Below are 24548 nucleotides of genomic sequence, written 5' to 3' on the forward strand. Positions count from 1 at the left end.
GGGGCAGCCGCCATCACGGCTCCGTCCGCCTCAGCCCGCCGGGGCTCAGGCCCCTCGGCGCCTGCCGGCACAACCCGGGTCCGAACAAAGTCCGGTTTATATTGTCCCAAATCAAACCACGGATATTTCTAAGCAAGCAGAATGGAGGTGTGGAAAGAGCATCCACAGTGCACGTTAATTAAGCGAAAGGAAGGCAGCGTACACCTCAAGAGAAGTACCTCAGATGTGGGGAACAACATGAGGACTAAAATGTTCAGGAGGCGAGGGAGGTGGGGAGCGTTTCCCAGACTGAGAAGGAGGAGGAGGTTAGGAAAGGTCACCCACACATTTAAAATCACATTTCCAAAGTGACAAAAACCTGCGCTGGAAAAGGGGAAGGGATCGGAAAGTGAGAGGGCTCGCCGTGTGCCTGAATGGAGGTGCCAGGCAAATGCTTAAGCTGTGAAAAATGGAGGAGGAAGGAGCTGCGAACAGCTGGCGCATACCTCCGGCGTGGCAGAGGGTCCGGTTTCCCTGCCGGGACTCTTGTCGCCGAAAGGTTGGCTCCCGTCCCTCCCGCAGCCGGCTCCCGTGCCAGTCCGCCCTTGGATCACGGCGAAATTGCTCTCCAAAAACACTCGTCGGCTTCCAGAAACTCACTGCACCCCCCTAGCCAGGACAGCGGGGCACGGGTGGGTTTTTGGTGACAGCCTGAACACCGGCCGGCACCAACCGCTGGCGTCGGGCAGCCTCCCCGGCGCGTTCGCTAGACGTCCGAGCGCGCCCCTGCGCTCGCAGAACTGTGGCTTCGGTGCTTGGGAGTGCTGGGCTCTCGTTCCGCCGTGGTACCCACGCAAGCCGGGTGCCGACACAGCCCTCGGAGTCGGTTTGGAGTGGCACGCGCACGGCGTCCCAGTTTCACAGCCCTGCGGAAGAATGATGGCAACTGCACGGTACGCGTTCGGTTTTGTTTGAAGTCAGATATCTCTTTCATCCCAGACGTACTGCTTTAATCCCCCAGAGCTGTGCTGGCTTTTCCTCTCCTCTGCCTGACTTCATCGTCATTTGTGGCTTTTCAGAGGGCATGGTGCTCGAGCTGTGGAGTATGTCTACAGATTTCAGCACTGTCCAAGGGCTCATTTGTATCTAGACTCTAACATCCTTTTCCCTCACCAGCTACCCTACCGTGTCTTGCCTTTATGCCCCGCCACGTACTCGCCCATTACAGCTTTGCACCAGCTCGTGCTCAGGTGTGTAAAGATTTATCCAGCAAGGCCTTTCCCTGAAGGAGTCACCGTGTTGCCTGCTAAGGCAGCCAGCGTGTGCCCCGGGGAGCGGGGAAACGTCCCGCCGTGCAGCGGCCATCACACCGGGGCCGTGCCGGTGACCAGCCCCCTGCCCGTGGCGTGTGGAGGCCTGCAAGGACCCTTCCCTGGGTGGTTACGGCCTGGATGCCCCAGCAGTGCTCATGACAGCACACAGCAATCCTGGTGCTGTGTCAGGGTGCTCAGCAGCGTTCACCAACACGGTGGAAAAAAATACAATTGTTATTAAAAGCGTTATTTTTATCATGTCTGCAGAGCGGAGCATTTCTGAGGCTGAAACACAAACAAAGCAAGGTGTGTTTTCTCCTTCCACAGTAAATAAAATCATCCCTGGGAACAGTTCTGGCCGCTGGCGTGCTGCTGTGCGAAACAAGAGCGGCACTCATGCGTTCCGCTCGGAATAGGCTGTCGAGGCCGCCGGGACACATCCCGGCTGCTTGCTGCTGCCAGCAGAGCTGTGCTGCTGCCTTTCAGAAGCGCCAAGCAAGTTTCTCCACTGCCTGTGCCCAGAGCTCATGCGGGGCCTTTTCCTCCGCTCTCGAGGCTCCTGTGCCAAGTGGAGCGGGCAGACAGCATCATGTGAGGACATTGTTCATTTGCTTCAAGCTGGGCCCGAGTATCCTCCCGAGTTAAAAATCTTCCAAAGGGTATTGCTGTGATCACCACACTCATTCAGCCGACAGGCAACATTTCCTTGTGGCAACCCACTGTCTGCTTTGCAGTTCCTTAAGTTATGGTGATGGCAAGGAGGGGCTCCCAACTTTGGGAGGGAGGGCAGTGTGCCGCTGCCAAGTTCTGACTGACTGACTTTGGCAAAAAAGTCCCTCACTGAAAGGAGGCGAGGGGGACCCAGGTAGCCACCTTCAGAGAGCTGATTCTGCCAATGTTACCAGAGCAAAATAATCCTGTTGTTCATGGAACAAAGGGAACCACAGGAGTCACACCTGGGATTACAGCTGAAGCCATTTCATGGACAGTTTCATGGTCCACGAGCCGCTGAGAAGCTGTCTGTGATTTGAGCTGTCCATAGCAGTGAAGAGACGGTGCATGGGCTCTCTGACCACCTGAGAACAAGCGCAGCTCCCGACTGGCGGCCGTGGGAAGCTGGGATGGGCAGCACACTGCTTTGCAAAGGGGGAGAGTGTTATCTGGGGGTCCTTAATGGAAGATCCCAGATGCAGGAACCTTTGTGTATCACCCAGGGCGCTCAGACTGTCCTCAGTTGCTGCCATTTGTTTGTCATCCTGGAAGATGTCAGCTCGTTCCCAGGCACAAGGAGTAGGGACCTGGGACCTGCAGGCAGCGGAGCTGCAAGGATCACCACTGCCTGTTGAAACAGGAGCGTGTGAGCAAGCTCTGTCAGGAGACACCGGGGCGCTGCTTTACTGCATGGTTTGAAAACAGCGTTCCATCCCTCCTGTGCCAAATTGCGGGCTTTTTCTTTACCTGACCAGGTAAAATTGAAAGCCCTGTTGCTGTCCCGGGGTATCCACATCCTCGTGCCACATGCGCTGGCTCTGCTGATTTTCCAAGTGCACACGCAGAAGCCCCTTCACAAAATGTCCGGCTGGACACGGGAGGCGATGCAGGGGGTGTCGAGGCTGGCGATGCGGCAGAGGTGACAACCACAGCTGCGTCACATCGCTGCAGCGGTGACTGGGAGACTGTCGCTGCAGCCCAATGTTACTGGAAGCTGCTGTAGAAAGAGGTAGTTGTGCCCCAGACCACATGCTTCACCCCCTCCCATGGCCGGCACTAGAGCTCCTCAGCCCTGCAGTGAGTGGTGATAATAGTCTGTCTAAAGCTAATAATTTTTTTTTTGGTGAGGTTATTTTGCAGTGGGATCAGTTTCCAAGCTGGAGTCCATCCTCCTCAGCACTAGTGCCAGCACAGGGCAGGTTGTGCAGTGGAGAGGTGACACTTGCTCAGGGTAGCCCACCCACACCCAGCTCAGCTCAGCTCTGTTCAGCTCAGCTCAGCTCAGCTCAGCTCAGCTCAGTTCAGCGTGCCTGCAGGACCGCAGCCCACCTGGTCAGGCTACCTAAGAGTATGAAAACCAGCAAAGCTATTTGCCAAACATAGCAACGCTAAGCGATTGAAATAAGGTAAAACACCAGCTATAAAAACCAAGAAAGAAAGAATTTCAAAGCGTGAGTCTAAAGGCATTATTTAGCTGAACTGCACAGGGGCCTCGTATAGCTGTCAGCATGCAGGAGAAAAGAGGAGAGCTGAGTGTACACAGCACTGTGCAAATTGGCAGGCTCAGATTATATGACTGCGGAATTAAAAGGATTAGCTGATAAATTTACTGAACAACTGGCAATTATTTTTATGGTGGGAAGTTTAGAGAGGGGGAAAAAAAAAGCTGTGGAGCCATTGTACTTCGGGAAAGATCCCCCTTTGGCAATCGCATACCTGCCAGCCCTGGGAGGGAAGGTGGATTCATCTGTGCTGGGTGAGGGAGGGATGCCTCTGGAGAAGAGAGCTCTACTCCTGTGCTGGCATTACAAAATCAAACCATCTGGGAAGTATCCAGGGGAAAAAATGTAAGTCTGTGCTATAATCACCTCCTGTCTAAATAATGAGGGAAACAAAGGCTTTCTGAGAAGGTGCTACTAACAGATGATCTGTGGCGGAGAAGAAAATTAGCTCTCGCTCCTGAAAGGGGAGCAATGAGAGACAGAGCAATCGGGATGGAGCAGGTAGCTGCGCTGCCTTTGAGGGCAAAGGAATCCAGTGCTGGGCAGCAAGACCTGGCAGTGCCGAAATCCCAGATGCTCCTGGCACAGCAGCAGCAGCCACGCGACCGCGCAGGGCTCAGGCTGCAGCAGGGACAGGTCACCCTGCGGCCCACGGCTGTTTGTGTTGCCAGCGCAGCCGCAGGTGGCACGAGCACACTCTGCTCAGGGGCGAGACCCAGGGGAAGTGCTTCTGCCCGCCCGCAGCCCGCGGCCTGCACATCCAGAGCCAGCATCTGCTGCCCAGCGCTCCTGCAGCCGCCGGGGCCTTGAACGGGCCTTCCCGAGGCAGGTGTGTCCGCTGGGAATGCCACTGGCAGGCAGAGCTCCCGAGGGACGGGGCGTCCCCAGGACTGACCGTGCACCCGAAAGTGGGCAAATGTCTCTGGAATTGGCTGAAGTCACAACAGCAAACAGCAAGGCACGGCCACCTCTCGCAGCTTTCCCACGGAAGCTCGCAGGTCCCATGCGGCCGTGTCGGCTTATGGAGGGCTTGGGGCTGGGAGGAGCTTTGCAGAGTCCTGAGAAGGGTAGAGCACGGATGACGACACAGAGTGAGGGTAAAAGCAGAGAAAAAAGGTGTCCTGAGGCAGGAGCAGCCAGGCTGTTCAATCCCCACCTACAGCTGACCCGGCCTGGGGTAAACTCCTAAAGCAAGGTCATGATAGTGGCTGGGGGTGAGAGCTGGGGGGCGACATCCTCAGAGACAGGGCCCCAGCACTCCTGGGCACCATCACCGGAGAGGGGCAGACCAGGAGCAAAGGCCAGATTTGAAGAAAGAATAGATGATCTGCTCTTTGGGTGAAGAAGGCAGTCCTGTACAATTAGATTTTTTAATAACTAAATACAATTAGTCCGGGGTGCAGCATGGAGCAGTGCCTGGCAGTGGGACTTGGAGAAATAACCACACTGAGCCGGGTCAGCAAAACACAAGTCCAAGGTTTATTGGAGTCCAGCTGGAGCCATAAACCCCTCCTGTGGTCCCCAGCATGTGAAAAAGCCGCGTGGAGCATGCAGCGGAGGTGCTGCCGGGGACAGTGGGACTGCACCTCTTATCTTAGCGTTTTGAAATCAGCTTCAGTTACCAGATACGTTGAAAGGGGCAGAGAAGTAAAAAGGTGAAGCGCGGGCAGGTGAACGGGCCGACTTCACAGGCCAGAGCGCAGGCGGGTGTTGGGGATGTTGCACGTACCCAGCATCAACACAGCGACCTGGGGCGCAGATTTACCTGAGGGCGGCGAAAGCTGCTGTGTGACTCAGGGCCACCACCCGTGCAGCCTACGGAGCGACACCGCACCGGGGCCTGTGACAAACCTTAAGACAAAGGGTTATTCTGGGAGGTGGGAATACACGAAAAGCAGAATTCCCGCTGCTCCTACGCTGGGTGCAGCAGGCAGTGGCGGGGGCACAGGGCAGAGGACCCTGCGGCACCTACGACGCTGACTGCGCTGGTCAGGACCTTGGCCTCCAACATCCCTTGACTTGCCCAAGCTCTGAGTGAGGTTTAAGCTACAAGAGCAACTAGAGTGTTTAATCAAATCTGTCTCCTGGGTGTTCTCACCAGCCCCAGGTCACAACTTCACACCACGCTCTATCGCTGTTCTGTGCTGACAGCAGATGACATCTGGTTGGTGTTCGCTGTCCAGGAAAATTAGGGGACGGCGTAGGAGGGATTGACACCAGCTGGTGGAGAGGGCGGCTGAGGAGCACCCATGTCTGTTTGGTACCAAACCCCAACAGTCAGTGTGGGGACGAGTCCTCTGGCCCCGGGGCTGGTGCTGGGCTCTTGGCCTTGCTCACAAACAGAACTGGAAGCTGGAGAGGTTTACATGCTGAAGGAGGTTGTAGATGAATGACCACTGACCTACTTGGGCATTTTTCTTTACTTCTGTGATTTTTGAACATTTTGTGCCTTTTGCTTTGTTTCAGTGCTCAGTCTAGGCAGGTTTACTGTGGGACTCTTTAAACAAGCTCAGTAGAACCTTTTCAGTTTGGCTTGATGGGCAAAACCTTTAATGTCCCAAAAGGGCAAACTCCAGCCGGTGCCTGTGGTGGAAACAGTGAGCAGGACCCGAGCTGTGGAAGTTACACAAACAGTGGAAGCTGAAATAACACGGCAAAGGAAATCTGCGCCCTGTTCAGGAGCGGGAGGGGCTGCAGCTGGGGGGGTACGTACGCAGCTCTCGTGGGTTTTTCCAGTCACCGCGGCAGAGATTTAGAAGATGGGCTCCGCTTGGGAGTCGGGGGTCAGGGACCTGCCGACCCCCAGAGCCGGGGACAGGCTCCTGCTCTGCGTCTGCTTTTTCACGTGTTTTTCCCCGCAGCGTGTGCTGGTGGCTGCTGCTCGGCGGGGGGGACCCTCGTCCGGCCCCGGTCCCGTGAGCCTGGTCTCGCTCGCACGGCCATGAAGCGCGGCAGCGCGCTCTGCGCACGGCTTGATTTCACAGTTAGAATATATGGAATAAATATAACTAAAATACACAAAAATCCTAACCAATTAACTGCCAGACACTGAAACAGGAGACTTCCCATTAAAAGTTCTGTGTTCTGTGTAATTAAGGTATTTTCTCTTTTTATAATGAAGCTCCTCTCCCTGCATAAGCAGTTGGATAGCAGCAGGTGTGAGGGGGGAGTCTAAACCAGGATCGTGGGGATAAATTAGCAGGTGCATGCGTAATATTGCTAACCCCGTTTGCAATTTTGAAGCCTATGTAGGTGTTTTATTTTCTAACTGTGTTAGAAAGACTGTCAGAAAATAATTAGGCTCTGTCAACAGTTCCCCTATTCCCAGATAACTGCTTCCTGACTCATTAGAGCTGCTGAGGTTGGCAGGAAACTTGTTTTATAGTAATTTCTGTTAGCGGTGTCCCTGGAGAAGAGGCACCACCGAGCATGTGACACCGGCGTGAACTTCATCCTCGTGATGGAGGCACGGGGTGGCCGGGAGCCGTCCGGATTGCCGCGTGGCCGTTCCTGCTGCCACGGGACATCAGCACCTCCGTGTCCCCACGCTGCGCTGGGGGGCAGCACGGCTTGAGGGTCCCTGGCTGCGTGGCCGGCGGCTGGGCCAGCCTCCAGCTCCAGGACTTGGAGCTGCTTTCCGGGATATTGGGTAAGGGTTTTAAAAGGAGCAAAAAGGGGCCAGTTAAAATGTAAATGTAAATTTGTAATGTAAAAATAGTCTTTGGAGGAGAAAAAAAAATCCAGCAGTAATGGGAGATTTACTGATTGAGAGCAATTATGATGTAAACAACCACCAGCTTCATTAGAAATCAAGAGAGGACGGTGCAGACAGACCAAGCTGAGTATTGTGTCACCTCCCCCTTTGTCACAGGTGCTGGGGTGACTTTCCTCCCTCTCCCTGAAGGATCTCCACGTTCCTTCACCAGCAAAGGGCCACGTACAGCTGCACAGAGCCGCGGCTGAGACGTGGGACTAACAGGAGGCGCCGGAGTATTTGGACTCCCCTAATTTTTTTATCATCTCTGTCTCAGACACTGAAAATTCTCCTGGATACTTGGAGATGCGAGACCATGCTCGGTATTGACCCCACAGTACTTGGAAGCAGATTTAAAAGTAGTTCAGAAGCCTTTTTATTTCTGTGGATTTTGGATCCAATTTCTCTTGATCAAAGATAAAGTTTACAGTGAAATTGTGCTTGCCAAGAAAATAATTCACAACCTTCCCTCCTATCGCAAGTCAGTTTTTCCTTTCCTACAAGCACACCGAGGATGTCCAGTCCAGCGACCACAGCAGCTGCTTCCCACGGGACAGTTTTAATACCCAGGACCTGCGTGAAGGATGCACAGTGGGGATTGTGCATTATCCAGCACCAAAGTGCCCCCTCGCCCCAAAGCCTCCACTTCCAACTCAGTTAATTGCCTTTCTTCCCTGCATTATTTCAGCTAAAATCCAGGACTGAAGCAGCCAGTTCCCACTGCCTTTTCCCAGCTCTTTTTTGCAAGTCGGCAGCTGCTGATCTCTTGCTCCCTCCTGGGAAGATCTGACCAGGTACCGCTCCCCTGAGGCTGCTGCAACGGCCCTGAGAGTAACAATTAGGCAAATTTTAAGAGTCACATTCTGCTGACAGCTGTGGGAGTGGGACATTATATTCTTTTCTAAGTCTACATGTAAATAAGAGATGTATTTTGTGGTCTCCGTTTCACCTCTCCACTGCAAACAACCCTCCTACACGCTCTTCTTGCGGTGAAGACGCTGTGCTCCCGTAGCACATGGTGATGGTGCCAGCGCCCGCAGAGGCGGCAACAACGGCGCTACCGGCACCGGCCCACGCCGTACGGCTCCTTAGCTGACACAACTCCCTTCCCCTCGCCTCGCTGCTGCTCATCGGCTTCCTCAGAGGTAACTGGAGTTTATCAGGGAGCCCTCGCAGCAACCCTGCTGCCCGTGTTGGAAGTCTCGTTATTATTACAGGGTGGAATACTGTAGCAGCAGCCGCTGATCCGAGAGCAGACGTTCTCAAAACTGGAAAAGCCAGCCAGCACTCAGCAATGGAAATACATCAGCTGGCCACAGAGATCTTCACTACAAATAAGCACTTGTAGAACAGAAGGAGAATGACGGTGCAGCGCTTGGTAACTGCGAACTTCATAACGATCCGCATTCAGATCACTATGGACTGAATTTCACAGAAAACCCTGCTCACCCCTGAAAAAATCTGAGTTGCGTGGCTTGCAGGGTGCTGCTGCTTTCCCAATGCCCTGCGAGAACAATCGCATCACTTGGTTACGACGCTCCCCAGATCATCTTTGGCACAGGCTCAGCGTGAACTGATGCCAACAAAAAGATTTTTCCTCTCCTGACAGGAAGACAAATCTTGTGTCTGCCATAGCTCACCATTTTCTTAGCTTTAACTAATAATTAGTTTTAAGCAGAACAGTTGCTGTGACCAAAATTTTCCTGCTCAAACTGCGCTACATCTACACAGAGCAATTTTCAGGGATTCAGTTTACCCCTTCGGTTACCTTACACCGACACAGCACTGCCAGTACCGACCATTCCCCACGTAGACTTCAGCAGAGAGGGAGGATTGTTCCGGGAAACAGCGAGCAGCTGCTGAATACTAACCCCCCCGAATCATTTTGTCTGATTATAATTCCCACTGAGGTGCAGCAGAGATCCTGTGCTTCAAATGATGGGAGCGTGTCAGGTCTGTAAAATACAACAAACGCTGGATTTTCAAGCCCCATGAAGCAGGCAGCCACCCCAGCTGGCTGTCGAGCAGCGCCTTTACACTGCGACAGAGCAACTAGACATTTTGTGCCTGTTGGAAGACAGAATCGTGCCCTTGCTCGTTGCGCACCGTTACTGAACACAGCCAATACACGGCCCAGCGCGACTCGCCGGGCAGACGGTCTCTGGGTACAAGAAGCGGCATTTCACGGGCTCTCCCATCTCACCACCCCGCCCCAGCCCCACCCTGGCAGCACGGAGAGCTCTGCGCCACCTTCCCTCACTATTCCTCCCCTTTAGCAGCTCATTTCAGCAAACCCAGGAACACGCTCAAACCTCCTGCCCACCCTCCACAAACCATCAACCCAATTAACCGTTGCCTTCTGTGCAGTCGTGGGGTTTGGGTTCGTGGCCCAGCAGAAGAGACCAGCACAGCTCTGCTGGCCTTCCCCAGGTGGCCGGTGTGCGGTTACTTTAACCGTGAAAGCTGCCTCCGTGCTCGTGTTTCCAGTTCTTCACTCAACACCTTCTCCAAAGCACCTGAAGGAAGCAAAGCACACACACCCAGCTTTCATTTCACCAAGAGAGTTTTTCTCGCCGGGTGAAAGCTGAGACAGCGCCTGCATTGTGCGGGGAACCTGGCAACAAGTATTTGCTGTGCGAGAAGTTCAGCGTAAGGACAAAAATTTGGAATTGTCTTTTTTAATCCTCAAATAAAAGTAAACAAGCTTAGTTAATGCCTCCTTTGTTGACTGAGCAGCTTCACACCCATGGGACCCACCATTCAGCAAGCCAGAAGAAAAGAAGAAAGGAAGAAGAGGTGGGCTGGCCTCGGCGCCTCGCCGGAGGACCCGGGCAGGGAGCTCACGCCAGCCTGTCTCCACCAAGCAGACGTCGTCCTTCGGAGCAGCCCCAGCGCACTGAGAGCTCAGAAAGGGTCTGCAGGGTGGCAGCCCAGTAAAAATGATGCCCGTGCTGGGCACACCGAGGCTGTTCAAAGCTTGTAGTTAATGGAGAAGTGGGAAGACGTTGATGTGGCTTCTGTAAATGCACTTCAAGCACCTCGAGATCTTGGAAGGAGCCGGTGTGTGTGCTGGAAAGGGACAGCTGCTTGGCAGAGGCTGCTTGGGGTTCCACAGGCGTTGGACAAGGCTCTTAACAGCTCTAAGATGCCCCGGAACAAGACTGAAGGTCTCCCTTGGGCAGTTAATCGGTTGAAAGGAAACAGCAGCAACACAAAAAGGCTCTGTAACAACTGGGAATTGAGAGGCAGCTGTCCCAATGGTAAATAGCAAAGGGACAAGATCTGATGATAGCAAAAAGTTATTTAGAGCAGCCAAAATGCAACTTAATAGAGAGAACACCAGGAAAATGGTATTTAAAAAAAAAAAAAAAAAGGAAAGTAAGTCAAAATCCAGGTGAAAGCGATGCCTACCGAAAAACCAGATGCGTTTCCCCCATCTCAGCGACACCAACACCCCAGCCCTGTGCCAACACGACGCTGTGGGAGCCCAACCAGGCGGCTCTTGCAGGGGGCCCTACGCTCCCCCAAACCGCCCCGACGCAGTAAGATGATGTGCCAGCCAGCACGTGCCTTCCGGCTTGAAAACATTCTGTTGACAGCAAATCCACTAAAAACCTCACTAAACCCTTGTCACCGTTCATGACTCAAGTGATAAATGTGAAAAAATACCATTTCCAGTTCGAACTGCTCTCGCTTTAACTAGGGGCCTTTTTCAGAGCACTGTCCTCTAGATCCAAAGGCCCTTTGACAGTTTCTATTCCACGTGTGAGCACCTCCATGGTACAACGTGCCCTTCCCTTTGATAAGCCAGATTGGGCTCATTTCTCACCGTCAATAGTTTTCCAAGCTTTTAATCATTTCCATGGGTTTCTCTGCATTTTTAAAAGCCAAAGGCACAGTCAGAGCATTCACCCCCTGCGACCCTCGGCGCCAGGCAGCCATCACCAAGCTCACTGGTTTTCCATCTGCCTCCTCCCGGGTCACTGCTGAGTTTAAACAAGCACGGGCTGCTCTTCACACGGTCACTGGGTGTTCAGTCTCACTTTGTGATCTCTCCTTGTGGATTTTTGTATCGATTTTGTTAAATCGGGCACTATACTATGCACTATCAATTCAGATGCCTTGCAGAAGCCCAAGCAGCACATCAGTGTGTTATCAGCTAATCTGGAATATAAAAATATCATGTTGGACTGATAAGATCTATTTTCCATAAACTTACATTGACTGACCCATTGCTGAGTTTAAGACCTATGTTAATGTACAACTATGTGGCCTGTCACCTTTATCCTTTAAAATGCAGCTAAATAGAATTTCCCAGGTCTTTCCCACTGGATTTTCCTTGGCTCAGATTTATACAGAATAAACAGAAACTAGACCACCAAAGCAGCCAGGGCAGAATGGGGGACAAAGGTAGCCTGCAACAGGATATCCAAGAGCCACCTCGGCACTGGGGAACTCCACCTTTCCCTGGCCAGGTAATTCACTGTAAGAGACGAAACCGTCGATGGCAGCGAGGAAAGTCCTGGGGGAAGACAGAGCTCTGCGGGGTGCCCCCTCTGCGGGCACTGCTGGGGCAGCCACTAAACCAGCGCATGCCGAAACGTGGCACAGGAGGAGCCGCTCCAGCGGTCTCTGCACTATTCAAAAGGCAGAGGGTAACTCCACAGCCAAGAAATTCTCCTCCACAACCTCCCAGGGAACAGAGCAGTTTCATGGAAGAGGGAATAAAACCCCACAACCGACAGGTTTTCACAAACAGGACCCCAGCGTGTCGCTTCCCTTTTTGCTGCCATTCAAAAAGATGCTTCGTGCGGTGCCGACCCCGGAACACGCGTTCCCTGGAGGCAGCAGCACTGGAGCCGCACGGGGGCTCTGCTCTGGGGGAGGCCGACTGCACGATACACAAAAACAGCAGAAGAGATAAATAACCCCTCTATTCCACGACAAAAACAGGATAAGCCACAAGTCCCAGAGGAATTTCTTCTCCCTTTTCATTTAGGGAGGACAGATCGCATTTATTTGGTGTTCTCCCCCATCTGGTGCACATTCACAATAGATATGATTTTTGTTTCCAATACATGTGTCAGATCAAGACCTCACAGAGAAAGAAAAATCTGCATTCCAGGAAGCCACGTGTCAGTTCCCATTTCTGGCACTGCCCCACACAGCACAAAAGCACCCAAACAAACCCCATTCCAGGTATAAATGGTTTCACAGAATATACATTTTAAAGGGACAAGTACAAATATTACAAGATGAACTGAATCACTTTTAAAATACTTATATTTGTTTAACCGTTAAAAACAGACACGTACAGAAAGAGGTAGCAAAGCTAACAATTTCTTGCTGCTCCAATTAGTGTTGCCTGCATGCACTGGGAAAGTTGCTGCCGAACCGAATCTCGGGACGTCTTTTCTGGAAAGGACTGGAGACAACTTGCCATTTATTCCTGGCAATGCAGTGTGGAGGACTGAGGCAAATCCACAGGCTCACTAAGCAGCCGTTTCACGTTGTCTGGCTTAACAAAAAGGCATTGAAAGAAAAAAAAAGGTTGTCTGTGGTTTACTTCAGAGAGCGAGAGAGCGCGAGAGAGAGCGCACACGAGCACGCGCGGGGGGCGCACACCGACGGCAGAGAATGCCGGGAAGCGGCACGTGCCCCGCCACCGCCAGAGGAGAGCACCACAGGTCCGTGGGTCCCAGGGTTAGGAGGACAGAGAGCTTGGTATTAGCTTGGTCCCATGGATATCAACATCACTTGACAGACTCAAAGCTAAAAGCAAGGCAGAAAAGGTGAAGGGAAGCAGAACTCCACGTGGTGCAGGCGTGCGCTCTCTCTCACAGCCTCTTTTTTGGGCTTTCTGAGGTCCCCGCATGGTCAGTTCACGAGGTTCTCCCATCCAACATGTAATAACGATACATTAAACCTATGACCAGTGCTCCAAAGATGGGGATTAGCCATGTTGACCAGAAACTAGAGGGAGACAACAAACAAACAAACAAAATACACACAACATAAACCAGAAGAAAGTATCAAGTTAATAATTGATTCAAGATGCTCACGAATTACAACACGTCTGTTTTCATCTCGGGACTCCCGGGAGCTGCCTCCCCTCAGCTCGGAGCAGCCGTACGGGCCGTGGCTCGCACCCGCACTCCCGGGGCTCAGCACTCGGCCCGGCCCCTGCGCCAGGCCCCGACGCCTGCAACGGTGGCTCGGTGGCTTTATAAAATAGCAGCTGCATTGCTGAAGTTTCCAGCCCGGCACATACAGAAACCAATTTGGGGTTTCTGTTATTGGTTGTTGGGTTTGGGTTTGGTTTTTTTTTTTTCCTTAAATAAGTCAGACTGTAATTTGTGCTATACAAACAGCTGAGTTGACTCAAGGATGGAAATTGCTACAGCTATCCCACAATAAATCTTCCTCACTCATAAACCAGAGGCCACAGGCTCACCTTCAGCAGCCTCCATAGCAAAAGAGTTCTGCATCAGCCACAAAAGATGAGGGCCCTGCTCTGCTTGTAAGGATTTTTGACTAAACAGGGCTGGTTATGGTAAAGATCCTCCAAAAAACTGCACCTTGCTCGTGCGACGTGAGCGCGGGGGCCGGAGCAGCAAGGCTGCTGAAGGGCAGGACGCCCACGCTGCCAGCGAAGGGGGCACACCCGGCCCCAGCTCAGGGTGCTGCAGTTCAGTGACTCATTTTGGACCATCCACTTGCTGGAAGGCCGGTGCAGTAACACCCCCGGGGGTTTTTTTCCTGCCCTTAGAGCTAAGGGCAGTTCCACAGAGGGAGAACCCTAACCCCTCAATTTCTTACTGTAAGAGGATACTATACCTTGCTTGGCCTGAGGATGTCATACTTGGATTCTGAAGAGGAAAGAGGGAGTTAGCAGGGGGAAAAAGAAACATTAAACGTGTGCTAATAAGACTACAAAACTGAACATGTGATTACAAATATGGAGTAAAAGTAACCCCCCCTCCTCTGCCAAAAGCGCGGGTGTTTGTTTCTGGGGACGTCTGCCCTCGTCCTCCCACCCACATCCACCAACCCGCTCCTCAGCTCCACACTGGAACTTGTGCCCCTCTCAAAAAAAAACCCCAAACTCTGAGAATTTAAATGAGCTCATGAAACACATAAAACTTGAGAATTTAAGTACTTTCTTCAGTCAGCCAAAATTCTCATTTAGGCTTTCATCAGCTCTGCAGCTTCCTCCTCCACGGATGTTGCTGCTCTCCAGTTTAATTAATATCTACCAGCCAAAAAAAAAAAAAAAAATTGTCTCCATTTATTGAGAGCTCTGGTGCTTGTTTTTCTGCCATAACACACTCAGTGGATGCTGAAAACCGACACTTAACCTGTGGGGAGCTACCTCTGAGCTGCATCACAAGAACATACAAATTTTGTTTTGTGTGTGTGGTTCCCCCTTTTTTATTTTTACATTGCTGACTTCTAGCTCTTGCTACTATTTCTCAATTATCCTTGGCCCTGCTTTTAAAACGGGTGTTGTACACTGGAGCAAGACCTTAGCTGTACATAACTCACTGGACTTTCTCCTCAGAAGAGAAAAATATTTGTAAAAAATATTTAACTCCTATCCAAGGGAGCTACTCAGATTACTACTAATTTCATTTTAGGCACGTCATACTGTTTATGAGACAGAGTTGAACCAAACAGTACGTTTTAAGGTGAACATACGCATCATCACGCAGCCCCGTGTTAGCACTAAGCGTGGGCTTTACCCAGCCCGAGTTATTCTCTCTGTGTCTGACTACAGCAAACACTCCCGAGGGCTTCAGTCACCGCTCTGTGTGGACAGTTCTTGACTCCCGCTGCTCTGCGAGCGCCCTGCCTTGAACACCATCTAACGGAAGCGTTGCTGAGGGCAGGGCTGTGCCTGCTCCAAGCCTTCGAGCCAAGCCAGAAGAGGGGCCAGTGGCACGGCGCACGTTTACCTCTCCGATGGGATTCTATTTATTACCATTTCCCTCTCCCCATCCATTTCAAAGGCATTTGTGCAACACTGTGCCCTGTTCTAATCCAGGAGTACCTGAGTTTTAAAAAACACCAGTGATTACTAGGGCAGTTAACAGAGAATTCTTGTTTTCCAGCCAAGCCCATGGTGGCTGTGCCTGTCTCCTGGCTTGAACGTAACAACACGAACAGTTCAGTGGTCAGGACATAGCGAGTAATGCAAAAAAAAGGTCTGTGGCTCAAGGTGTGGAAATAACATCACTGATGTCAGGGGACAGAGGGCACAAAAACCCACTTCCAGTTTCACGGAGGTGACTGCTGAGCTTCAGGACAAAACCAAAGGCATAATTTGCTTGGAAGATTTATTCATTGCTGTTGTTTGTGTAAACACAAAGCCACGAGCTCCACAAGGGGGGAAAAAAAAATAAAGCCATGTGACAACTTCTCTGTTCATTTTGTGAACGTATCATCGTTTCCACAGCATTAAATTAAAATGGCAAAATAAAACACTAACAGCTTACCTTAGAGCCTTCTTTTTTACGATCGTGCTGTCAAGGGTAAAAAAAAAGAAGAAAAAAAGATAAGCACCGACTTCAAGAGAAACCTGCAGTCTTTATGAGGGAATTGTTCTGTACACAGTCCTCATCACAGGGTAATTGCCTGGACTCGGTTTTCAAAGGAGTCCTTCCTTCAGCACCCAAAGGCACAGGCTTTGTAGCAGGCAGGAAGCTGGTGGTTGTGCCGTGCCCCTGTGATCTCTCACCCTCCTGAACCCTAAATTACAAGGCAAGGGGAAGTTATGGTACCACCAGCTGAGGAGGGAACCAATTAGATTGAGCTTCTTTAAGTGCCCCTGATTTAACTGTGGTGAGAAATCCGTTCTGAATGGTGGAAACAGAAGACTAATTTAGTTTTGTTTCCTCAACAGAGATGCTCTTCCCTCAACAGAAATCCTGAACAATACAGAGCCTGCCTAAACCCCTTAACTACTTACTTATTTCACAAGACACATCTTGGGGTACATGTTTAGTGGGTTACACAACGGACAGTCACACTTTTAGGCAGTTTGTGTTTGAGAGAGGCTGTCAGACCCAGCTGGTCCTTACCGGGTGGATCTCTCCAATGTAGTACTGCTTCAGCATCTCCCTGGCATCCATGGAATGCCCAACATCTTCGAAGCATTCTGTGGCATCTCTACCAGCTTGTTCAAGCAAAACCTCTTCTCCACCTGGATGCTGGAAGAGAAATCTTCAGGTGAGCAAAGGGCTAGATGCAAACAGAGCACCACGAGCGTGAGCAGCCTTCCTTCCAACCTCCTCTGTTCATCGCAGATGCCTCAAACCAACATCACCAATACAATCTTCCAAAGATTCAATTGTCCAACCTCAGCCTGGACACATCTCGCATAATAAAATTGCTTCCAAAGACGCGAATCCCCAACATGGAGAGGGAAGCACAGCTTTGCCCCCCACAGCCAAGCAAGTTATCCTTTCTGTGATTCTCTAACTTGGGCAAGAAAATAATACAAAAGAAAGGATATCGTCATGTAACTTTTCATGGGCTTCGCTGCATAAATCAGGCTCCCTTGCTTCAGAGGAGCCTCTCCTGTATGATTTTCTCAAGAACTCTCCTGAGGCAACTCAGCTGTTAGTGAAGCACAAGACAACACTGCCTTTGCAGCCACCAGTGGAGGAAAGGATATTCTACTGCTTCAGTTACTTACAAAAAATCATAGTATTTGGCTGACAGCCTCTCTCTGCACATAGCTGTGCAATGAGGAGTGGAGGGGAAATACATCGTGTTTTCTAGTGGCATAAGAAACTGTGACTCTAGTGCAGTCCCAACAGTACTGAACTTGCTCCCGTGTACAACCACTCAATGATGAAGGGAGAGGAAAAAAAAAAAGTGTCACAAAACCTGATACTATTTGACATCATATACCGCTTCCAGAGATTCAGGAGTTACCATGACAGAGAAGTATCAAATCCACAGGACGCTCCGCAGCCACACTGACACTTCTGTTGGTGGCAGATGGTGACAGACAACAGTCAGACCAAGCGGTCTGAACTGACCAAACACCCCGGTGCAATTCTGGTTTCCTTGATGGGTTGGGCTCTCCTCTAGCACTGTCAATAGCATGATTCCAGGAACAGGTTGGCAATGGAAAGCACAAAGCCAGCAAAGTACAATCTCTTTACAGTGTGAACGTGAACAAACGGTTCAGTTTAAACTACCAGCTAATCCACCCAGACCAATAAAGTGGTCAGGTGTCTGTGCACACAGGGACTAACCCAGTTTTCTAGATCATCAGGCAATGAGCGCTAAAGGTGCTGGTGGAGGAGAGTTGTTCGCTGCTGCCTGAAATGCCTCTGACGGCTACAAGCCTGGAACTGGAGAAGAGGTGTTAGACCCAATTTCAGATCAAAGGACTAACACACACACCTGTTTTTCTCTGTCATATCCTTTTCCTTCCCACAGACACAGAACAGTTGTCATTGCCCCCCTTCCTTCAGCTTGTCTGTTTTTGCTGCCAGAAGTCGAAATATTCCCACTTGGCTATCACACCTCATACCAAACATACTCAGTGTGGACACAAAACCAGCCCAGTTGTTTACCCCAGTGAGTTGCTGCAGCCAATTCTGCAATCCTCATATCAGAGCTCTTTATTCCAAATAAATCCCTTTATTGTCCAGGGATGTAACAAAATCAACGTGGAGCTTTCTCAGCAGCCACGAAGGGCAAAGTCTGCAGTCCTAGGACACAGTGTGGTTAGCAGGCAGTTATTAGATTGCCTTGGCTGTAAAACCAAGCGGGGCTCCACTCTGCTCATTCCCCCCGTGCCTGGCTACAGGTCTCGCTGCCGTTTCTCCCACACCACCCCTCCGGCTCACTTGTTCTCAGAGGGACTCGGATCAGGGACCACCCTGGCAGAAAAGCCACCCTACAAAAAAAGAGAAGGAAGGGACGATCAGCGGGGCTAGGTGTGAGCGAGTGCACTACAGAGCTGGATGCACGTCCCCTCATGCAAGGGAGGTCACAGGGGCACAGGCTGCAGCGAGACCAGCCTTTGGATCATTCCTGCGCCTCTCGGATCACACGCTCAGGCTGGGCCGCAGTGGTAGGACACCACACGTTGTGTAGGCACATTACTCAGAACAACTGCCCCATTTTCAGCTATTTTATGACCATGCCTGCAGAGATCCACGGAAAGCAGAGGATGAGAAGCTGGCCATTTTCTTTAAGCCTTCTAGAAGAACTTCTTAGGGACGTGTCACCAGAAATCTCATTTCAGATGGAAAAATCAGAACTGAATTTTAAGAAGACAACCTTGTTTTCCTGATCATCCACCCTAAAAGGGCAGACAAAAACCTGCAGTAACATGCAGTGGATACTGGCTTTCAGTGGCATCCAGTCTCTGCATATACAAGAGGCAAGAAGAATGGTAAAGTACAAGAGATAAGAACGGCAGAGTTTACTCCTCTTCACATCTTTGGGTCTGAAGCCTTGCCATGCACTTGCTAAATCCACAAGTAAGAAAAAGAATTATTTATTCATGCACATCTGTCCTTCACTATAATCATCAAGCTAAAAGAAAAAACTTCAAAACATTTTGGCATATCGTATTTCTGAAAGGACTCCCTAGTCTAGACAACCACAACTGCAGCCAGACAATTCTTACCTTGTCATACCGGGCAAGTGTAAAACCAGACTATTTATACAGGAAGTCATTTACTCTGCCACAAAACTTCTCAAAGCTACAGCTCCTGCAGGAAAACATGAAAACTGAAAGGGCTGCAAACTGTGGAAAAAAAAAAATTTCCAGAGGAAACAATGGCTGAAAAATGTCTGTTTCTGAAAAGAAACGGCCAAAACCAAACAAGAGAAGTGGGCCCAAGGGCCAGTCCTCAGAAGTTTTCCTCAACAACAGTGGTAGAACTGGAACCTCCCTGTCAGTGGAGCCTTCAGCAAACCCAATAAATAAAGTACACACTGACAGCAACGTTAACAGTCTTGAAGCACCAGTTCTGGAAGGCTGTGACCAACGCCACTGAGCAGAGAAAACAGTTTTACAGGGAGCCCCTGTCACTTGGAAGTGAAAGCACAACAGCCATCACCAGTCCAAGGCACCTCCAGAGCCCCCGGCGAGGCGGTGCGGAGCGGGGCCAGCCTGCCAGGAGATTTAGGGGCAAAAAACCCCAGCCAAGACCTCCTCATGCTCTGCAGTACTCACAGCTACAGCAGGCGCTCTCAAAAGCGTAATTTCAGCGGGATCTTTGAATCAAGTTCTCCAAATTCCAAACAGGGTCCAGAGAAGAACAGAAGCAGGGAGTTGTACAACCCCATATTCCCTTTAAACGTCACTGATGCTCGAAGCTGGTGAGTGAAGAAAGTTTGCCCTCCATGACTCACTGCCTAATTAGCAGCTCACGTAGTCCATCTTCTGCGTCAGCCAGCAAGGTTGTAGGTTGTTTTTATTCGTGAACCTCAGAAGATGCTCTACCCATGTAGGGACGTGGAGCGAGCAAACAGCAGCAGCAAGGCAGAACCGGAGCCGTGCAGCAAAGGCGTCTGCGAGGCAACACAGAAACTCGCTGCGCAGGCGAGAGCCTCGAGTCGCCTTGTCACAGCCTCCAAGTGTCTGCCTGCATATGTCTGCGAGGCAACTGCTGTTACAGACCCACTGCAAATACAAACGAGCTCTCAGAAGCCATGCTAAGCTCTACGACTAATTAGACTGCTGGATCGGGTAAGGACAAGATCATCAGGTCGAGGAGGGATGCAAAGCTTTCGCTCCTAGCCCCCCGTGTCAGAGGTGAGCCAGGAAAGGGAGGAGTTCCCGTGCAGTAACGATGTGCCAGTCCCGTACAAGCCAGAAAACAAGGACAAGCAGCCACCTAGACAAACGGTGTTTGTCGACCACACATCCTTCAAGGCTTGTTTTAAGACACAGAACAGGTTTCCCCAAAAACATCTCTGCAAAGCTGGAGCAAGTCAGCATAAGCAAAACCAGATCTCTGACATTCCTCCTTCTCCCTCACAGGTTTCAGAGACCCCAGAGTACACAGGAATTAAATGCAGAAAGACAAAGAAGGGTATTCAATAATGGTTTCGTACTGCTGGTGTAGCAAGGAGGCAAGAATCTAAAAACTTGCTGCCTCTTTGGTGTAAGCAACCACCCGATATTTCCCTCCTCTTTACTTCCATCTCAATAACAGCACTTTTAACAACCATCTCTTCCAAGCACAGACCCTACCTCAGCTATACACCTGCCTGGAAAGAGCCTCACTTCTGTTAGAACCGTGTATTTTTAAAGACAAGCTGTCAGTAGTAGACTACTTCCTTCTTTTGAAACATAATTTGAAGAGCATTATACTTGAAACCAACTGACCAGTTTGGGTTAGAGTCATCACAACCCAGGCTCATTCCATTTGGAAACCAGTTCAGATGGATTTCATCCCACTTATCACGGGTTTCAGAAGCAGCAGCACATGCCAAGACACGACGTGGTGGTGGCTGCTGTGGCTTCTGGGTGCAGGCAACAGACAAAAGGGTATGCTGGAGAAACACTCTCCAATCTCCTGTAAAAATGGAGATAAAACATGTCCCTCTATCATAACAACGCTTGTGAAAATAAGTCTATCACAGATTGTGCACAAGTAACGCCACGGATTTTAATACCAGTGTGGTGAGGGTGTAAGCGTGAGCAGTACCAGACCCCCGAGAGCCTGTCAGGGAGGTACCTCTGCCTTCCTCCCCTCCCTCACTCATCGTTCACACCTACCTGAGCACCAGCCCCTTTGGCTCTAGCCATAGCCTACACCTCCTTTTCTAGATTACCGCAATCAGGAGTAATAACACGTGTTCTGGTGGCCCAGTTACCTAGATCTGGGAGAAAATTATATTATTGCCATAAGGCTATCTCAGATTTCAAATCATCACACCTCATTTCAGGCACTTACAGGCTTTCTGAAGCACAAGAGACTGCAGTGTCTCAGAAACATTAAATCTCAGTTGCTGTCTTTGCACATCTCCTGCATTTTGTTCATGTTCTTATAATTCAGCAGAATTTTGCTATGTGATAAATGTCTTAATTGTTACTCCTATTACACAGTAAATAACAAAGTAAATTGGAAGTTTAAACAGATCTATGCTTCAAACACACAGATTTTGAGCTGGCTAGCTAACGGCTGCCCTGTTGTACCAAGTCTGCAGGAATCACGAAGCAGAATTCAAAATCTTTTAGCAGGGAGGCTTCTTCGAGATTACACAATCGCTCCAAGGTAACGCTCCAGTGGAATTCAGCAATCCTGTTCAAATAATCTGTGACCAAAGGCCAGAAAAGGCAACAATTAGACACTGCTTCAGTGACTACACAGAATCAAGGGGAAATATTACCCCCTAAACCCCCGATACCTGCAGTTACAGCAACTCAGAGCTCCAAAGCAGAACAGTTTATCAGACAACTGTAACTTCTAAACAAGACAAACGCTCCTGGTTCTGATCAGCTACACATTGTTCCCCTGTCACTCAACAGTGGGGTAACAGATATAAAGTGTAGTTTTGCTAATAAATTAGGCCTTGATCTACATTTACAAGTTTCACCATGTCAGCGAGGAGGGTACGTAGCAGAGTGTTGTGTCAGCCATGCTGGCACCGTTAGAACAGTAGCCTTATTCTTCTCCCTTTCCCCAGTCCAAGTAGATCTTTTTCACGTCAGAAAAACACTAATGGGATAAAGGGCTTGGAAAGGGCAATGTGAAATATCATCCCAAGGTAACATTCAGGACACCGCTAAGTCTGGCTTGCTGGGGGCGGGGAGTGAAGCATTTTTCTGGGCCCATTTATAACACTGCAGGTGTCCCGGGGAGCACGTCCCAGACACCATCTTACACAGAGAATGTCAGGAGGAAGACTGACCACCACACAGGGTCTGTGCTCTGAAACACAGCCATTCACACTGGCATAAATACCCTGACAAGATTCTTCTAACTCTTCAAGTCTGAAAAGCGATAAGCAGCAACCGTAACTGGAACATGGAGGCAAGCGGAAGGACAAGGCAGGAGTTTCCACAAGTACCATCCCAGCCTCCAGCTGGTTTGGGCTCTTCCTAAAGACCACAGCGTTTTGTTATTTAGAAACCAGCAGTTAATTGCTTCCCACATTTTTGCCTGGTCTTCCCCTGAATCTACTTAACCTTCTTGCACCCACAACAACCTTTGGCAAGGAGTTCCACGGGTCTGCTCCCTGTTGCGTGAAGAAACTGCATTTGTTTGTGCTGAACCTGGCTCCAGCCAGCTTCTTTGGTGTCCCCTGGTTCTCGTACTAGACTTTTAGATGCAGGCAAACATGACAGATTTCAGAAACTAGGGGAGTTAACAAGCATTCTTCAAAACACAGCCTCCACCCTGCCCGTTTCATTGGATCAGCAGAGGTAGCTGAGCCCACTGCCTTGCACTCCACTGCCCTCCCTCAGGAATTTGACAGATGCCAGATGACAGGGTTGGCCTAGTGCCGGGGAACCCAAGCGCTGGAGGGGGTGTGCATGCAGGAGGAGGCAGTCAGCTGCTCCCAAAATCCTCGCGTACCAGCTGGAAAACTCCTGGTCTTGTGAACTGACCCTGGAGCGGGAATCTGAGTCCCTTAACTCTGCTCGCAGCTCCACCATTTCAAGGCTTCCTGAGTTAGTCACACTCAACACAGCTGTCTTCTCCCTCCCACCCCAACGACAAGCTCTCCACAGTACAGTCTGCATCTGGCGGCAGATGCACGTGACTAAATGTGTAACCGGTCCCTCACCTCAGCCAGACCTGCGGGCTCTCCTGTAAAAACCAGCTGAGCATCAGCTGGTAACTCTTCATGCCACGGCTGCTCTGCAGCACCAAACTGCCACACTTCCCCCAGGCACCCTCCTACTGTCCCACATGCTTTTCTTTCGAGTGTACTGGGTGCCTCGAGTCTCTCTCAAGTATCAAAGACCCAAGAACAGCAGCAGCTCAGCAGGCAGCTTTTCAGATCCTGCACCTGACACAAAGGCATCTGTAACCAGTGCTGGAGAACCAACAGCAGACACAGCAAAGGAACAAGCAGCCAGGAGCCATTTATGGTCCTGTGAAAGCAAGATTTTTCGTTATAAGCAGTGCAGAACAGGCTATGGCAAAGGCCAGCTCAAGCCACCATAGTAACAGACACTCCCCAATTTGTCCACTGAAATATCTCAGAGGCTCTCTTAAAATAAACTTGGAGTGGAAGACTCAAAGCAGAAGTCGGATTCTGAATGAAGCGTTACAATGCTGGATCCAATGAACAAAACAGTGTCCAACTTTATAAATAAATACCAAAAAGTACACAGAAAGCCAGCTGTCAGGCCACTATAAAAAAGCTGCCAGGTTATCATTCTCTCCTCCTGATAAGCCTCTACACCTCACCAAGGCAGCTTTGTCACCCTGTGTTATGACTACACAGGAGACATGCTTTAATCATATATGCCTGGAGGAAAATCAGAGTTTAATTTAGACAAGCAAAACCAACAAGCAGCAACATGCACGTTTTCAATGAAGTGCTCTTACTTTAAAGCTGATTCATACTCACTTTCACACATTACCCTGTAGATGCTACGGGTTTGGTGTTATTTTAAGCTGGGATAAAAGCCCTTTGAAATTTTGTTACCATTTCAGTTTTCAGTTCTAAACACAAATGACACCACTCTCAACCTTCTCAAAAACAGAAGTCAAAAGCATCGAGTCTAGAGGCAATTTTTGTCCCCGCATCCAAGAGAACTGGAGATGAGGCAGCAGAGACTGCATCGCTTCCAAATCGCTCGTGCGTGGTCACCTCTGGGAAGGCAATAGTGCAGCAAATGCTCACCTACAGAATCACCTTTGAGTTCTGAGGCATCCCTGGAGGTGTCAAATTTAAACTACTGACCTAGCCCGATACTGTTTATCCTACAAGACCAGAAGTGAAGTAACACGGCCTAAGGTGAGTTCCCACGTAAGGCATGCCTGAACAGACTTCCTAAGGAAACAGAAGTTGACCAAACGAGTAGAAAAGCACAAGCCCTTCACTGGCTGCCCTTTGGCAGCACGCCCTGCCATCACTCTCCCATTTCTCACAGGCATCTTTGAGCAGGGGCAGGAGCTGCCCTGAGCAAATAAACCGTGCAGGCGGCCAACAGACCACCGGGTCTCCCGGGGCGCCCCCTCAAGGCTTGTGGGCCCCTCCTTCGGGCAGTGCTGGGCCGCTGAGGCCCCGAAGATTGGGGCCAGAGAGCTGCCTCAGGGACACAGGAGCCCCCCTCACCCCGCCAGGGCCTGC

At 50.4% G+C, this 24548-nt stretch overlaps 1 protein-coding gene across 1 annotated transcript; it reads right to left on the bottom strand.

The window, feature by feature from the left end:
- Positions 1–12247: 12247 nt before the first annotated feature.
- Positions 12248–18920, bottom strand: LOC113484596 (cytochrome b5 type B). The gene is made up of 5 exons (XM_026857016.1): positions 18913–18920; positions 16340–16481; positions 15755–15781; positions 14097–14128; positions 12248–13232 (listed from the first exon to the last, which is right to left on the bottom strand). The coding sequence occupies exons 1-5, from the start codon at positions 18918–18920 to the stop codon at positions 13142–13144; spliced, it is 300 nt and encodes a 99-aa protein (XP_026712817.1). The 3' UTR covers positions 12248–13141.
- Positions 18921–24548: the final 5628 nt, after the last annotated feature.

The sequence above is a fragment of the Athene cunicularia genome, assembly GCF_003259725.1.
Source record: "Athene cunicularia isolate RWA chromosome 11 unlocalized genomic scaffold, athCun1 chr11_part2, whole genome shotgun sequence".
In the NCBI taxonomy this organism is placed as follows: Eukaryota; Metazoa; Chordata; class Aves; order Strigiformes; family Strigidae; genus Athene; species Athene cunicularia.